Source organism: Typha angustifolia, chromosome 15 (assembly GCF_048772165.1).
Source record: "Typha angustifolia cultivar Huaian chromosome 15, ASM4877216v1, whole genome shotgun sequence".
In the NCBI taxonomy this organism is placed as follows: Eukaryota; Viridiplantae; Streptophyta; class Magnoliopsida; order Poales; family Typhaceae; genus Typha; species Typha angustifolia.
Genome location: NC_133253.1, coordinates 23,567,595 through 23,584,797, shown reverse-complemented (window position 1 = coordinate 23,584,797; position 17,203 = coordinate 23,567,595). Strand labels below are relative to the sequence as shown.

The window sequence follows — 17,203 nt, the reverse complement described above, 5'->3', positions numbered from 1 at the left end:
TCCCACGGCAGAGAGAGGGTAAATAAGGGAAAAAATACTTATAAAAATAAGATATTATATAGTAAAGGAAAACGAAGAAAGAAAGAAAGAAAAGGAAGGGAGAGCCAGACAGAGAACAAACCATCTGAAGCTGCCGCTGCTGCTCTGGAGTGGACCATACAACGGACGGAGAGAGAGAGAGAGAGAGAGAGAGAGAGAGAGAGAGAGCTTCTACCTCCGATATTTCTTTTTCGTCGGCATTGACAGAGCTTCCATTTTCCCTCAAAACTAAGTTTACATATGGACAGCTTCTCCTCCTGGGAGTAGAAGCAGGCAGGTAGTCGCTGTCGAATGTGAGGAGAAGCAAGGGGAGAACATGGCTGGGGTTGGTGGAGGTGGCGCCAACAGCAGGGCGTCAATTAGCGCCGCGGCGACTGCCATTGACTCTGTGGAGACGCGATTCCACTCTCGCCAGAGGGTATGTGAAGTTTCTATGTATTTCGCTCCCCTCTTCGTCGTCTTCTTTCTTCTTTTCTTTTGTCTCCACCTCTCTTGAGCTTAATCTCTCACATAGCCGGTAGTGCATGCATGATTTAGCGGCTTGCTTGTGTTAAATCATTTAGAAATTAAGCTTTTGTGCATTTCACCAAGGGAAGGAAAATTGCTTCCCTTCTGATCGCTCTCATAGTCAGATCTAGGGCTAACGCTGGCTGATTGTGCCGTTTTTACTATTTATTTTTATTTGATTAGGTGTCAGTCCTCTTCGTTTCACTTTATTCTGTTTGCAACATTAGCGCTAAATGCTTCTGTATTTCTAAAATAAAATAAAATAATGCTTGATTGCAGTCAAGCTTCTCTCTGCTTCATGCTGGATATCTGCTTGGTTGCAGGAACAAAAACCTCTTCTTTTTCTACTATTTTGTCCTTTCATACCGTAATCTGATCTGTTCTCCTATTTACAAAGTATAATTTTGTGCGGATCTGGTTTACATTGATGCCTCTAACCGCTATTTCTTGTTCTACTGTTAACTCTGGCTTCTTTGATTAGATTGCCCCTCTGTAGTTCTTACTGGTGCTAGTTCCCGATCAAGGTTTGGTAGCTAATTTCCTATGGAACTACCTATATACGACAATCACTACTATCTAGTAGATGTGCATTGAGTGATGAGGTTGGTAAATTGAAGTCTCAATTATTTCAAGTTTTCAACCATGGCTATTTTCCTGGATTTCATAAATTTTGCTTAGTAGGGACTGCAACATCATTGTTGCTTGTTATGTTGAAGGTCAGTAGAACAGAGACTATCCTAGATAAACTAAGTCTATTCTTGTTTTATGGAATGTCTACTACTCACTAGAACGTGAAGAGTAAAAAACAAACACAAAAAGTAGATAAACTAGGTCTTGCATCTTGTTCTTTGATTGTTCAAACATATGGAATAACTATTCCAGCTCCTGGAAAGTCAACATCTCTCTGTTTTTATTTTATCTTCAAGCTACTCCTGAATACATGCATGCTTTCACCAAGTCCCACCTTGCAACAGTATAAAATATATATATATATTTTTTTTTTCTCCTAGCTAATTCTTGAAAAGTAGAACCTTTAATTAAGTTCAAGTGAAAGATGAGTGAAGATAAAGTTATCACCTATGTCCAGATGAGATAATGCTCACCTAGAAGTGGCAAACTCCATGAACGAAGTAATGGTAGCACCAAATCAACTTGATTTCTATTGTGGTGCTATTACTCAAATCATTCCCAATTATCTCAAAGAGTATAGTTTTGAGTAGGAATCTTCAGTTAATATAGAAGCCTCAATCGATATGCTTTTTGGCATGACATATTCCACTGTACTTCTCTGCCACATCCTTTTTTCTTGTTATTTTCTTTCCCCTGCTGCTCATTTATACATGAAAACTTCATTATCACATTTTCCTCACACGTCTGTGATTGACATTTGACACTTAGTCTATTTAGAAACATTAAATGCCAGCAAACATGCTATGGCCACAACAGGAATTTCTTCTTACTTCCACTTCTTTTGGAGCTTCTTCTTTTTTCCCCTTCCTGATTTATCTCCTTTGCAGATTTCTTGGTAAATATGTATTACCTTGTCTTTGACTGACAACAGATTATATGACCTTGTTGACATTCCCGGTGAGCAAAATTCAACTATTTCACTGCAAAATGTCAGCATATGAAACTTTATGCAATAGGACATGATTATTAGCCCGCCAATCAACGCTATTGTTCATGCTTCTTTTTGAAGGAGAGATAAGCCTGTAACTCCTAAGCCTGATTAATGAAGCTGAAAGTACTGTCATTAGCTTCATAACATTTTTTTCCAAATGGCAAGATGTTTATAATTATTTCTAAGGTTGATACCTGTCTGTTTGAGTTTGACCCATAATAGATATTAGAAATGCATGTAGTCAAGAATTTCTGTACTGCGCTACCACTCATACTTGCTTCTCTTATTTGGTCAGCGGGGTAGATGGGCAGGCTGTTTTGGTGGATTCTCCTGTTTTCGATCACAAAAAGTAGGGAAACGTATTGTTCCAGCATCACGTACTCCAGACGGAAATGCATCGACAACTCGTGGAAATGGGGCCCTGTCTGGTGGGCATTCTGATCAAAATACCACTCTGAATTTATCTCTCCTAGCTCCACCTTCCTCACCAGCATCTTTCTCAAACTCTGCAATCCCCTCAACAGCCCAATCACCTAGTTGCTTCCTGTCAATATCTGCTAACTCTCCTGGAGGCCCATCATCCACTATGTTTGCCACAGGGCCATATGCTCATGAACCTCAACTGGTCTCACCACCTTTTTTTTCAACTTTTACAACAGAGCCTTCTACCGCCCCACTGACCCCTCCACCTGAACTAGCTCACCTTACCACTCCCTCATCTCCTGATGTCCCTTTTGCACAGTTTCTTTCCTCTTCTATGGATCTTAAGAGTGCCAGTAAACAGAATGGCATGCCTTTCTTGTCATCAAGCTATGCCGTAGGTAGTGATCTTCAGGCATCATATCCACTTTACCCTGGAAGTCCTTCCAGCAGCCTCATATCAACAGCTTCTGCTACCCCAAGGACCGGTGTCTCTTCACCTTTTCCTGAGCAGGTTCCAGCACAGTGGAATACTTCTATATCTGCACGTGAATCTCCACATTCTAGGAATGCATCATCAAAGCTATTTGGACTTGATTCTGCGACCTCCAGAAACTTCATGCTGGATACTAGTTTCTTTCGCCCTGCTACTTCTGCACAGTTTTATTTGGACCAGGCACAACATTCATTTCCTTACGGTGGAGGGAGAAAAAGTGTATCCAGAGAGGCTGATGTTTATTCTAGTGGTGGAAACAGGCACAGCAAAAACTGCAAACAAGATGTTGAGGAGATTGAAGCCTACAGAGCATCATTTGGATTTAGTGCAGATGAAATTATCACTACGCAAAACTACGTGGAGATATCTGATGGGTATGATGAATCCTTCACTATCTCTCCCCTTGCAAATGATGAAGTTTGTATAGGTGACTACTCATTTACTGGGGAGGCCAATGGAAGTAAAAAGATGGAGAAAGCGCTGTTAGATATGCAGGATGACGGAAGTAAGAAAATAACAGATCAATTTGCTAATGGAGTTCATTGTAAAGTGCTGGATGACAGCAGCACACTTACAGGTAAATGGTGTTGAATCTTCTACCTGTGCCTAAACTGATATATTGTGTTTCTTGGTATATTCAATAAACTTTGTCATTGTGCTTTACAATTCATGATTTCACACAGATTTGCATAAATCAATTCATGGGTTGGATATGTGCTACTGCTAACATCTAACTACTACATATTTCTCTCATTCGAAAAATCTAAAGATTATTCTTTTGCTAGTAGCATGCCTCAACAGCAGAGTATGATGTTTATAAATGTTGTTATTTTTGTTATTTGCTATTTTCTCCACTTCGCCATGACAGTCTTTGCCCTTATGCGATGTCGCAGGTTTTAAGTCAGACTGCAGATTTCGAGGTGCTGATATCTTATTAGAAGATGGTCTTAGGAAGGCAACTTCTCTAAAGAACTCAGACATTCAAGTGAAGAGATCTCCACCTGGCAAGTCGTGCTCAGATGCAGAAATCGACTATAGGAGGGCAAGAAGTTTAAGAGAAAATAATCGCATTCTGGTGTGGCGTACCTCATTGCCATAACAGCAAATCGTGTACTAATCCGTAGGGTAGCTTTAGATTCTCTACTGTTCCTTGAGAAGTTTGGACTGGGTTTCAGAATATCAATCTTTCAATTCTATCAATGATCTTAATTCCTGATGGTGCTCTGATACTGCCATCATCTACTTGATTCCTGACTATTTGTAGCATGTTTTTGGAATAGGTGTCTTGAATAATACGTGTCATTTGCTAGAGTTTCATAGACATGGAAATGGATGATGGAGATAAAGCCGTTGCAGGAGCAATTCTAGCCTTCGGTCTGAATGATAAAAAGAGAAAACAAACTATTCTGCAGGGCGGAAAGTCAGTTAACCTATTGAATGGAAATGGTGGTAAACGACAAAAAAAATGTAGAGTGAGTGCCCAGGGTGGTCACTTTGTCCTCTGGTTTAGAACATTGGTATCTTCTGTAGCGAGAGGTATTAAAGTGGCAAGACAACAAAGAGTTTTTATCCAAACAAGCGCTTTTCCAAACTTTATCAAAATAGATTAAATTTCAAATTAGCCGTTAGGAAAATGGTAAGTACTTTATTTTTAGATGAACTTAACATCTTGTCTTCCAAGTAAAATGCTGAACTTGTCAAAATTTTATTTTTAAATAAAAACGTTGAATAATTCAGTCTTATGTTAAAATATAAAAAAAACTTTAGATTAATTCAGTATTTTTCTCAGTAAAAATAAAATTTAGATGAGCTATTGATTTTTTTGTCATTCTAAACGCAATTAGCTATATGGAACAGCTGTGCCATTTCAACACAGAATTTTTATTTTCAGTATCTTCACAACGATATATTTTATAATTATATATATATATATATATTTTGTACTTTTATTTATATCTTTTACGAGTTTTAATCAAAATCATTTATTTCTCTAATCTTTACAATGACATATATCCAAAATGGACTATTGGTTACAATATTATTATTACATCACAAACTAAGTTTGACCTTTTAAATTAAAATTTTTTTAATAAACACTAAATATTTCATCGTTTTTCAATTAAACTTATTATCAGTATATTTTTTTTTCAAGTAAATGCTAATTGATTTAGCATTTTATTAGCGACTATAGTGAATTAAATTTTTTTAGTATTAAGTTTGAGATGAGATCTAATATGGTTCTGAAGAGGACTAGTTTGGTGAAAAAATACTCTACAACTAGCGGAAAATAGAGTTTGTGTTCTATCAACTTAACAAGACAGATGAAAGAGGTAGCACTTCTCATCTATTTGCAATTTGGTTGGATTATAATCATCTTAGTCGTGAGAGTCATAATCCATAACCGGTGGTGTAGCAAATTACAGAAATTTACAAGACAACAGATTACCAAGATCTCGACCTGGTTAAATCAATAGACATTAATAATAATATTTTCAATAATCCCTCGCTCCATTTGAATAAGGCTACTACTAGAATAATTATTATAATTTCTTATACTAAAAGATTGCGTATACCAACATAAGATTGTATACTCTCATAGTATCTAGTAATTACAATTGACGTAACATAAAATTGATATTAAAGTATTGTATAACAGTAAAATTGTGTGAGAATCAATGATTTTTTAAACCAAATGATCAAACTACCTACATGGATTGGACTTAAAGAAATAATATTTAATAAATTTGTAATTTTAGTAAATTTTAATTAATAAAAATGTAAATTATATATATATTATAAAAATATAAATTATATATATAATATATCCTACTACATACAAAGATATACATTCTTCCTTGTACTACCATAACATCATTATATTACCTCAGTATCCCAGCCACACCCCCCTCCCCTCCCCCCACAAAAAAAATACTAAGAAATTTGTCCGCACATGTGTGGGGTGTCTTTGATGGCGAAAGGCGATGAATCTCAATAGGAATCGAACTAGTCCACAACCCCAAGATTGTTATCTTCGACGAGCCCGCATTTAGGTTCAATAGCTTATTTGCACACCGAGTAGTGGAGATGCTCAAATCCATGGCGGAGAGCAGAGGTGCACCATCACCGTCAACATCCACTAGCCATCTCCCAAATTGTGAAGCCCTTCAATTCCACCCTACCTCGCCTCCGATGGAAGAAGAGAGCTCAATGGTGGGATAGCTAAACGAGAGCATAGTGTCACAGACTTATGCTTTTTAGTGATCTGGCAAGTCCGCGCAGCACTTCAACTTCTTTGCAAGAAGAAATAAACTTTAAAGTCTAAATGGATATTTAGGTACTACACCAAGATAAGTAGGTTTATAACAAGAAAAAAATATATTCTTACCATAAATGAATGGAAGCTTTAAACTTTAATGCCTCGTCCACTTGTAGAATAAGTATTCTAATTTTTAATACTAGAAAGAGAGACAATACCAATACAAATTATTCTATTGTTTAGTTGAATACTAGTATAAGGAGTACTAATTATATTTAATATGACATAAGGTTGATATTAAAATATTAAAGAATAGTGAATTTGTATTGGAAATTAGCCATGTTATATACCAAATGACAAAATTCTTGATTGAATGTAAAGTATTAGTAGTAATATATATATATATATATATATATATATTTTAAATTATAATACATTTTATTACAAATGAGGATTTAAACTGCTCCACATATTCATATTAGGACAAATGTGGACTTACAAATACAAGGTGCGAAAATATATACAAGTAGTGCATGACAGTGCGAATATATAGTCATGTAATGTATGGTTCGTGCGTGATAATATGAATATATAACCATATAATATGTCGTAATGCCAATACGAATATATAGTTATGTATTGCATGATAATGTGGATGTATAGCTACGTAGTGTGTGGCTATGCAGTATGTGACAGTGCGAGGCAGTGAAGACTTTTCTTTGTACTGCATTGTACTATGAATATTATAGTGTATTTATATAACATGACTGCTTTTTTAAAAAAGAGAAAGATGAAAGAGAAAGAATATCAATTATAGCTGAGATGATGTATAATTAAATAATATTTAATCTAATTATTTTTTAAAAGTTGTATGGAATAAGTTGAGAAAGAACAATGAATTAGCATAACTAAATAAGCTAAATCGTTGTTTAGTTATTACACTAGAATAAGACTATTCTTATTCTATAAGTGAACAGGGGCTAAAGTAATGGCTGTTTCAAAGGTGGGTCCCCATAGGTGAAGCCGTGCAAGCATCTCTGCAGCAGGAGCAATTGAGCATTGTATCTATATATATTCTATTTGCATGGAATGAGAAGCAAGTAGAGATAAAATACTACAGCAAGTATTGATAGCATTAGATGTTGAAAACATATAAGATGCACGCATCACAAGCATCTACATGGTAACAAGAAAAAATCATAAGATCCACTTGGAACATGGTTATTATAAGAAATAGTGATTTTAGCATAATTCAGCTGGAATTATTCAGAAACAGAAATAAAATTCTGAAATTATGTACTACGGCAATCAAATTGACATGCAACAATCCAAGTATAATGTGCACGCTGTCATTCTTAAACTTATATTAGGGGCGGAAACTAATCATACATATACTTTTGGTCCGAATATGGATATTGACCGATAGCAAAAAAATAAATTAATATTCTAACTAAATAGATACGAATATAAATCAAATACGGATATAAATTGAATTTTAACGAATATGGATACTGATCCCTAACCCAATGTTGAATGGATAAGAAGACAGTAGAGAATGGATAAGAAGTAACATAACATACCCAAAGGCAAATTGATAAGAAGTAACATTAATACATTATATGTGCTTCTGAAGTCACGCATGGTAATTATTCAAGAAAAGATCTTCTAGATATGTTAGCATATAATATTAAAAGCATTTATCAGGACAATGTGCATGCTTGCAGGCTCAATATACCACGTACGTTTCTATTAGCAAGCAGTAGTAAAACATGGTAATTATTCAAGACAAATCTTGCTACTGTTTCTTCTCCAGGAACCTTTTGAACAAAGTCATGTTTTGGACTCATCACAGAGAGTATTTTAACTTGTGGTAATGGAATGAAAGGTTCTCCATATTTACCTTTTGCATGATACAGTTCTGTCTTGGATTTCAAAGACACGAGAGATGAACCCCCCAAAAATGGGCACTATTTCTAGTACATACGCATTTACAACCTGTAATAGAATACATAAATGACTCACTTTAGACAGGTTTATATAATTATAAGTTAGAAATCAACAGAAAGGGAAATATACAGAAAGAATGATTGCTACCCTGGTACTTTCTAAAGAATAGCAAAGGCCCCTCAGAAATCATTAAAGGACACACTGTCAATGAGGATATAGATAGATGCCGAAGTGGAAAATACAACCTTGCAAAGATTTTTAATCAGATCCATGGGCTTCCTCTTCAGACTTCTGGAACCTACGCTCCATCCGCCATGCGACCATAATAAGAAAAGGCAGCATGAATAATCCCAGAGAAGACTGGGATATCCATAAATTCAATTGATGCAATTACGCTGAGGCATGGCTACACAAAACACCATATAGAAATGCTCTTCAAGGACTTCATGCCTCGCCATCTGTATTGTTTTACCTGTGATTGGCATTTCACAAAGAAGTTCTGTAGGAAACATCTAATTTTGGGTTTTGTAAAAATTTACTCTAGAAATAAAATATGCCTTCAATGGATGATCCATGAAATTATACTAAAAGAGTAAAGTATCTGGTTTTGTAAGAATGACCATGATTTATAAGGACAAGTTAATCAATCTCCTATAAGGGAGTAAGTAAGAAATTCATGTACCTTTTTCATCCTGCAAGTTTATTCTTTAAATAGGTTTACATCAACCAGGAGAAGAACCTTTAGTTTTTTCTTAAAGACAGATTAGGTAACCAAGTAGTATCTGTGCATTGGAGGATGAATAGATGATAGGAATCCAACGAATCAGCAGATTATAGAATCTGATGAATAACATTCTTGTTGTAGTGCATGCTTGGCAGAGTCAACTGAGAAACTTCAAACACCTGCAAAAGTCTTGAGCTTCATTTAGGGATGGTAAACCTTCCACTCTGTCAGTTATAGACCAAGTTCTAGAGATTGTAATAAATATTGCATTCCCACAAGTGTTGGCTGAGACAGGTTAAATGTGCTGTATGTGGATCGCCATAAAAACTTCATGATCCGACCATGTCAAACACTTATTGTAACATTGCCAGTTCATGTTTGTTTTCCAGTTGGTGCCACAAGAATAATCTTCTTAGGAAGGCTCAAGAAGCAGTAGGATACCCTTGGCTGCAAAGCATGCAATCCTATTACTGACCTTAAATAATCACTGGACAGCAACTGATTAATCAACGCTTGTTATTTGTCCAGTATAATAAGTAATAACATTATCATCTTATCAGGAAGTCAACAAACAGCTGATTCTGCCAATTCAAACTTCTCTTTGGTATGAGATCCCATCTCTGACTCTAAATCAAAACAGAAGGGAAACCTAGAAGCTGGACGATATCCTTCATCTGTCATGTGCTTTGTTAGTCTTCTCACATTTGCATATATCTCCTCCATATAGGGGTGCTGCAGGTCTCCAACAACAAACACATGGAACCTGTTCTTTAACTCCACCCAACTGCACCCTGGCTCTTTGCTTACTCCTCGAAGCCTCATCATTCTTCTCACCCGCTCCACATCATCCCACCTTCTCTGGACAGCATAAATGTTTGACAACAAAATATAAGCAGAGGAGTCTTGTGAACCCAATTCCATTAGCTTCTCTCCAGCATATGCTCCTATATCAAAATTCCTAAAGCTACGACAAGCCCCTAGAACTATACGCCACAAACATGTGCCATGATCAATGGGAACTGATGCTATGAAGTCCCTGGCTTCCTTGAGCATTCCAGCTCTGGTAAGAATATCAACCATGCAGGCATAGTGTTCTAGCCTAGGAGCTAACCCATAATCATTGAACATCGATCTAAAGTAAGCCCAACCTCTCTCAACTAAGCCCATATGGCTACAAGCACAGAGTACATTAATGAACGTGACATGGTCCGGTTTCATGTCCCGTTTCATCTCCTCAAAAAGATCCAGAGCATCATTTCCATGCCCATTTTGTGAAAATCCAGATATAATTGAGTTCCACGCGATGGTGTCCCTTTCAGGCATTCTTCTAAAGATAAGGATGCAATCTTCAAGGATACCACACTTTGCATACATGGTCGATAGAGCACTCCCAATGGGAGCCCCTAAACCAAATCCATATTTGATAGAATGAGCATGCATTTGCCTCCCTTGTTCCACAGCTGCAAGGCTAGAACAAGATCTAACAACACTAGCTATTGTGAGAATATTAGGCAAGATGCCCTCCTTTTCCATTCTCCCATACAATATTAGAGCCTCTTCGTGCTCTCCATTCTGCACATGTCCTGCTATCATCGCTGTCCACAGGACAATATCAGCCTCCTGCAACTGATCAAAGCCTTTTCTAGCATCAGCAACCTGGCCACATTTTGCGTACATGTCCACCAGTGCACTTTTGACATATACTTGGAGCTCAAATCCCAGCTTCAACAGGTAACCATGAGTTTGCTTTCCTTCAACCAACGCCGCTGCATCGCTACATGCATTAAGGACCCCAACAAACGTAAATTCACTAGGCCTGATCCCTGCATATTGCATTTGTGAGAACAAAGACAGAGCATTTTTGGAATCGCCATTTTGCACACACCCAGTAATCATTGCTGACCATGTGATGGAGCTCTTATCACTTGATGTTTCAAACATCAGTAGTGCATTGTCCAGGTCTTCACATTTTGCATACAAGGTGACGAGAGAATTTTTGACGGATAAAAACGAGGACAAACCATTTTTGATAGCAAGACCATGGATCTGCTTACCAGTTTCCAGAAAACCCGAAAGATTCACGGCACTGAGAACACTAGTCATGACAAACTCATTCGTGTCGCAATCTCCTTCCTGTAGCATCAATCTGAACAACTGCAGAGCCTCGATGGAACACTTATTAACAGCATATCCCGAAATCATGGTCGCCCAAGAGACCGAATTCCTTTGAGGCATCCTATCGAACACCTTCTGAGCATCTAAAACAAGTCTCAGCTTGCAATACATATTGAGCAGAGAGCTCCCAAGGAACACATCACCACAATCTGCTGTCTTCATGGCAACACAGTGAGCCTCTCTTCCAATTCCACTGCCATCAGTATCCATCGAGCATGACGCAGCCGTGAAAACACCCGCAAATGTGAAGGGATTGGGCAGGACGCAGACGCCGCCTTCGGCCCGCATCCTCCGAAAGAGATCGAAGACGACAGCAGATCCCCTGGGGCCTTGCTGGGCGTAGGAGTTAATGAGGGAGTTCCACGAGACGACGTCCCTGGCCTCCATCTCCTCGAACGCCATCAAGGCCTGGGACAGGTGGCTGCACTTGGCGTACATGTTGACGATGCTATTGGCGAGGAAGACGTTCGACCAAGAACCGACCTTGACGATGTGGGCGTGAAGGGATCGACCTCCATCGACGCTTCTCTGCTCGGCGCACCGGAGAAGGAGGCGGAAGAGGGATTGAGAGGTCATCATCCCCAGGTAACCAGCGGAATCACGTCGAGGCACTGGCTCAAGTGTCTCTTTTGAGAGGCATTAATATAGTTGTGAAATGTGGGACCACTAGGAATTGTGGGGGCGGTCCCTGACTCGAGGAGATGTTTATCTCCTTCATTGCTTTGCTTCTTCGTCTTTGCCCTACCATCATCCCTCCCTCCCTAGCTTTCTTTTTCCTTTCAAGAGCGGTATCTTGACCACGGCAGCAATGGTGGCTATAACAGCGTTTCCTTCTCCTGCTCAACTCCATAGCCACGGCCATAATAAAGCATCTCCTACTCCCCACTTGAGGAGGCGCTCCAATGGCCGCCTTCCTCCCTTGCTTTGCCGGATGCTATCGGGCCATGGCCCATGTGGATGTGAGTACTCGTGTTCTCTGCTGTTATTTCCACACCACACCCGGAGTCTGCAAATAGAGCGAGGGTTCATACGTTCGGGTACTTCTAGAGCGCTGTGTTATCTTTGTAGTTTGTATATATATATATATATATGTAAGTGTCGTGGCGGTTCCTTTTGCTGCAGAATGTCTATGAAGGAGATACGGGTGATGTATTCGGCGATTTATTTCAAAGATATGCATAAGGTGGTGTACTACAGCACTGGCGACCGACAGACCCCAAGCTCTGAGGGAGATGATGATGCTGAAAGCTTGTCCTGTAAGCTCTCCCTTATTGTGTGCTTCGACTTCTATCACTCTTACAAATGCCATACTGTTTTATATGCTAACCATTTAAGTAACTTATTATTAGGAGATGTATACTGCCCACATTAGGAAACAAAATAGTTAGGCATAATCTATTAAAGGTAGAAAATAAGATGGGTTGATTTCGTGAAAATCTAGGAAAAAAGGCATCTTGAACATTGACCTGCATTCCTCAGGAAATTCCTGGTAGGAAGTAGATGGCATAAAAGAAGACTTGGTCTCAGGTCAAGTAATGTATTAAGACTGGAGAAGTCTGCAGAGAAGCACAAACATTTTCTTACATTAGTTAGAACGTGATATTGAGACGAGATAGAGCCTAGCAAAAGGCATGCCTTGTTGTATAACCTAATATTGAGATGAGGTTACAATCTACCCGTTTTTTCATGTATATGTAACCTTTGCTGTAAAGCTTCATATGTTCATCTATAGTCAGCAGTACTTGTTCCAATGTAGTGCAATCAAAGGTTAGTGCAGGTGAGTAGAATGGATGATAAGAGAAAGCAACTTACAATGTCGATTTAACAAACATACGTGTTTTATTGTACAAGAATAAGTATAGTCTGACTTGGTTGGAGTCAAGGTAATATAATTGCTATCTTTGTGATCTTCTGAAGTTGTTTGTACTGAAGACAGCATAAATTGAAAGATGAGATCACATAGTAAAATTGAACGTGATGTCGACTTGTAAGGTTGCAAGCCAATTGATATACCAATCAAGATGCGGAAAACTTAGTTAATCTTTTATTTACTTCTTCTCTTCTTAATAGTAGTCGGCACGTGCAAACCTTACGTCTTGGTTTTCAGTATGCTGATGCAGTTGATGTGATCTTAGATTAAAAAAACAGATGCTCTCATTATCTGCACCTGCTCACTATATTTGCACAACACCTAATTTTTTTATCAAGGCTATTACTTAAAGAATTTACTATGATTCGTAGTTGCTGTTAGATTAGCTAAAGCTGCAAGTGATGTAAAGGCTGCTGATATTCGTGTTCTGTTTGTGAAGCCTCTGATCTATTGGACTAGGTTTTTCATCATTGTCACAGCATTTTCTCGCCCTCAAATGGGCTAGTATCAACTTCTCTTCTGTTTGGGCATCTCGTTGTTTCACTGGCTGCATGTAGGTTATAATGAACATTTTTGAAAAATGGCCTCACTCAACTCCAGACTAAATTTATTCATGTGGTCAGCTTAACTCTTTTCAGTTGTGCCATTGATTTCTTGGGCAAATTCAAACTTCTTTCTTTTCTCTGCTGCAGTTCCAGAACAACAGACATTGCTGAGCAACAGTTTAGCAAATCTGCAGCTGGCGATACAAAACCAAACTCCTGGACATTGTTGGACTCTGGCAAGTTTTCCTCTATCTCTACTTAAGTTCATAATGTAGTAGATTAATTTCATCTACTCCTTTCTCAACAATCACAATGCCCTTATTTAGGTTCACTGATTTCATGTTGTTGCAATCCAGGTTAACTGAATCAAATTGGTAGTTCTTATAAACTGCCAATTTACTTGTTTTGCCACATTGCTCTTTCTTCCTTTGATTGACTGCACTTGAAGTCATTCATTCCCATTACCTTTCAAGATAGATTAATTAATCTAAAGAAGAAAAAAAATCTAGCAATCATCGATAGCATTTTCCCTCCATTCAAAATATTAGGACCTCTTTGTTGCCCCGCTCTATAGCTGTCTTCTTTTATTCCCCTTGCAAATGTATCTTCACATAGATTTATAGATTTAAAGATGCTCTACATACCTACATACCTATTTAATGATTTCTTCTTTTTATTTTCCTTTTTTCTTTGCAAGTGATGTAGTTATTGTTCATATATTTCTACTGCAGCAGAGAGCTTTCTACAACTTAGAAGAGTACTGCGGCAACGCTACCCCTATTGAACTACCTTCCGATACTCCATCTCCATTTCGCAGCTGAGAGACAGGAGGAACAGATTTAATTTCTTAGGAAAAGCATCGAACTCTTGGTTTTGTATATCACTTGCAATCTGGGCAACACTTTACATTCCATCAAGCAGAAGAGCTTCCTGATTCTAAAATATCTGCGCCAACAATACATTCTTTTCATGGCACTTCATCTGTTATTAGAGGTTCTACACGTACAGCCTTCTAGTAACTTATTGAAACGAGACATCATTGGTGGCTGGTTCCATCTGATCTGTGATAGCCCTTCTTCCAGCTTCAGATGTTTGCAGTGAAAGTACGAAAGTGTAAATGTAATATGGCTTCTTAATTTCCTTGTATATCCTCATATATTAGTCTTTATATTATGATGCACACGTAATAATGCAAACCTGCACCAGCAAAATCACAGGCCATGGAAAAATTACTTCGAGCGCTGTCATGGTAATTTTAGTTTGTATTTCAGCAGCCGTATTGTCATGTTCAGAGAGCTAGCTGGGAAGAAGAAGTAGAAAAAGAGTCATTTGCATTGTGATCGCGTATCAGCGGCATTAGGGACTAAAATTTTACTAAATAATCCCGTATCAGTTATTTGTTTTCTATAGGAGTTGTTAAGTAGTCACTTGACGTGAATATGAGGATATGATATAAACCCATGGATCCCTTTTCTGTAAAAATCATTATCTTCCATAATATAATAGCTCTCTTCTCTAAACTTGAGGAAGGGAAAATCATTAACCAAGACTAATTGCTCTGATCGAGTAGTTATAAAAGGGATTTGAGATGGTTAATCTCAGGTCAGTACACGTATCATGTAATGAGATCCACTGCAGACTCTAGGTCGGTCCGACCCGTTATCAAACTTCTAGGAGGCCCAGGATTGTAATTGAACCAAACTTGAGTCGGATTGATAATTGTGGCAATCCGGATAGAATGAAAAGGATTCCGATTGGGATTCCTACCCATAATTCTGAAAAGTATATTAAGGATTCGAAACATCTTAAAAAACCCTCACGTAGGTTTTCAAGACGTCGCCTCCCCTTTCTTCACTCCAATAAACCCAACAACCATGGGAGGCTCAGAAGAAATATCAATTACTCTAATAGAGGAAGGAAGGGATTGCGATGCACCTAAAGGAAGTGGTGGCGAAGGGGCCACCTCCGCCCAAACCGTAGGAAACATCGTGATCTCTATCTTGGGTACGGGTGTCTTGGGTCTCCCCTACGCTTTCCGCTTTGCTGGTTGGCTTTCAGGTTCCATCGTTGTCACTATCGTTGGTATCGTCATCTACTATTGCATGATGCTTCTCGTAAGTATCCTGTGAAGAAACGCTATCAATATATATATATATACATTCATCGATCTGATGGTTCATGTGCAGATCCAATGTAGGAAGAAGGTAGAGCAAGAGAACAGGTCGATCCGTTGCTACACGTTGGGTGATCTCGGCGCCACGGCCTTCGGAACATGGGGGCGGTACGTGACCGAGTTCCTCGTGTTCATCTCGTACGCGGGAGGTTCAGTGGCCTCTCTCCTATTCGTGGGCCACAATCTCTCCTCCCTCTTCACCTTCCACCACCGCCCCATACCCCCCTCCGCCTTCGTCTTCCTCATCCTCCTCCCCGTCCAGGTAGCCCTCTCCTTTATCCGCTCGCTCTCCGTCCTCGCCCCCTTCAGCGCCTTTGCCGACGTCTGCCTTGTCCTCGCCATCGCCATCGTCCTCTCCGAAGACGTCCGGCAGCTTAGGGTGAATAATAGTAATTATCATGATTATGGTGGTGCTCTCGCGTTTCGCGGGTTCTGGGGTTCGTCCTCGGCGGCCGGGGTGGCCACGTTTTGCTACGACGGGTTCGGGATGACGCTAGCGCTGGAGTCGTCCATGGCGGAGCGGCGGAGATTCCCGTGGGTGCTGTTCCAGGCCCTCTTCGGGGTCACTACTGCCTATATCTTCTTTGGGGCCTTTGGGTACTTGGCCTTTGTCGATGATACCAGAGATGTCATAACGCTCAATCTTTCCGACGCCTGGCCTGCTACCGTCGTTAAGGTAAGCCCTAATCACACTCTTGCTTGGAACGTACTCTTTTTTTTTATCCTTATATATGTATATAAGAGATAAAACTGAAGTGGGTGTGAACGAATGAACGAACGATCAATTTAATATACACAGGTCGGTCTCTGCATTGCTATCGCGCTGAGCTTACCGACGACGCTGCGCCCGATCAACGATATCATAGAGACGAAGATGGAGGCGAGCAGATGGTTCCATAAACTGTGTATCGGTTCACCAAGCAAGAATCGCGCGGGCCTCCAAGCTGTGCGGTTGTTAGTGATTGTGATCTTAGCCATCGTAGCTACTTCTGTTCCAGGATTCACGGAAATCATCTCATTCACTGGGGGCACAGTCTGTGCGCTGCTCTCTTTCGTCTTGCCGGCCATGTTTCACCTTAAGCTCATGGGTCCTTCCTTGACTCTCTGGCAACGAGTAGTCGACTACATCGTTCTTTGTATTGGTTTCTTGTTTACCGGCTATAGCACATATGCTGCTATCTCAGGTCCAGCTATGGGCTCCTGACTGGACACGTACGATTTTTTTTTTTGTTTTGAATTAAACATGCAAATTGATTTTATTAGTAAGGCTCCTTTTCTTTTCATTTCCCCTCCTTTTGATACTCATGTACAAAAATGCTTCTGTTACTCAACCAACTAGCGTACAATTGGGCCGAAGCCTTTACTGATGGTTAATATTAATGAGTCTAGCAGCTGTATGTATAACATAGTTACAAATGCTAAAATGCGAA

The 17,203-nt window shown here is 39.2% G+C and overlaps 4 protein-coding genes across 9 annotated transcripts; 3 read left to right on the top strand and 1 right to left on the bottom strand.

Moving 5' to 3' along the window:
* The first annotated feature begins 84 nt into the window (after positions 1 to 84).
* LOC140777598 (uncharacterized protein At1g76660) lies at positions 85 to 4,325 on the top strand. The gene is made up of 3 exons (XM_073121814.1): positions 85 to 457; positions 2,463 to 3,660; positions 3,977 to 4,325. Exons 1-3 carry the CDS (start codon positions 356 to 358, stop codon positions 4,180 to 4,182), a joined length of 1,506 nt encoding a protein of 501 aa, XP_072977915.1. The 5' UTR covers positions 85 to 355; the 3' UTR covers positions 4,183 to 4,325.
* A 1,677-nt stretch (positions 4,326 to 6,002) lies between these two features.
* On the bottom strand, positions 6,003 to 12,126 carry LOC140779867 (pentatricopeptide repeat-containing protein At2g33680). 6 transcript variants are annotated; one of them, XM_073125172.1, is made up of 4 exons: positions 8,969 to 12,126; positions 8,532 to 8,758; positions 6,469 to 8,334; positions 6,003 to 6,373 (listed from the first exon to the last, which is right to left on the bottom strand). In XM_073125172.1, the coding sequence occupies exon 1, from the start codon at positions 11,762 to 11,764 to the stop codon at positions 9,575 to 9,577; it is 2,190 nt and encodes a 729-aa protein (XP_072981273.1). In that variant the 5' UTR covers positions 11,765 to 12,126; the 3' UTR covers positions 6,003 to 6,373; positions 6,469 to 8,334; positions 8,532 to 8,758; positions 8,969 to 9,574. The 6 variants fall into 6 exon arrangements, with proteins under 6 accessions (XP_072981273.1, XP_072981274.1, XP_072981275.1 ...); XM_073125173.1 differs by having other exon boundaries at positions 8,240 to 8,334; XM_073125174.1 differs by having other exon boundaries at positions 6,003 to 6,370; positions 8,240 to 8,334.
* LOC140779868 (protein Iojap, chloroplastic) lies at positions 12,083 to 14,647 on the top strand. Its single transcript, XM_073125176.1, is given in 5 exon segments — positions 12,083 to 12,222; positions 12,308 to 12,441; positions 13,427 to 13,589; positions 13,748 to 13,840; positions 14,298 to 14,647. Coding segments are annotated over 4 exon segments (513 nt in total). The 5' UTR covers positions 12,083 to 12,222; position 12,308; the 3' UTR covers positions 14,422 to 14,647.
* Positions 14,648 to 15,406: 759 nt separating this feature from the next.
* Positions 15,407 to 17,109, top strand: LOC140779255 (amino acid transporter ANT1-like). The gene is made up of 3 exons (XM_073124263.1): positions 15,407 to 15,714; positions 15,787 to 16,449; positions 16,573 to 17,109. Exons 1-3 carry the CDS (start codon positions 15,475 to 15,477, stop codon positions 16,975 to 16,977), a joined length of 1,308 nt encoding a protein of 435 aa, XP_072980364.1. The 5' UTR covers positions 15,407 to 15,474; the 3' UTR covers positions 16,978 to 17,109.
* Positions 17,110 to 17,203: the final 94 nt, after the last annotated feature.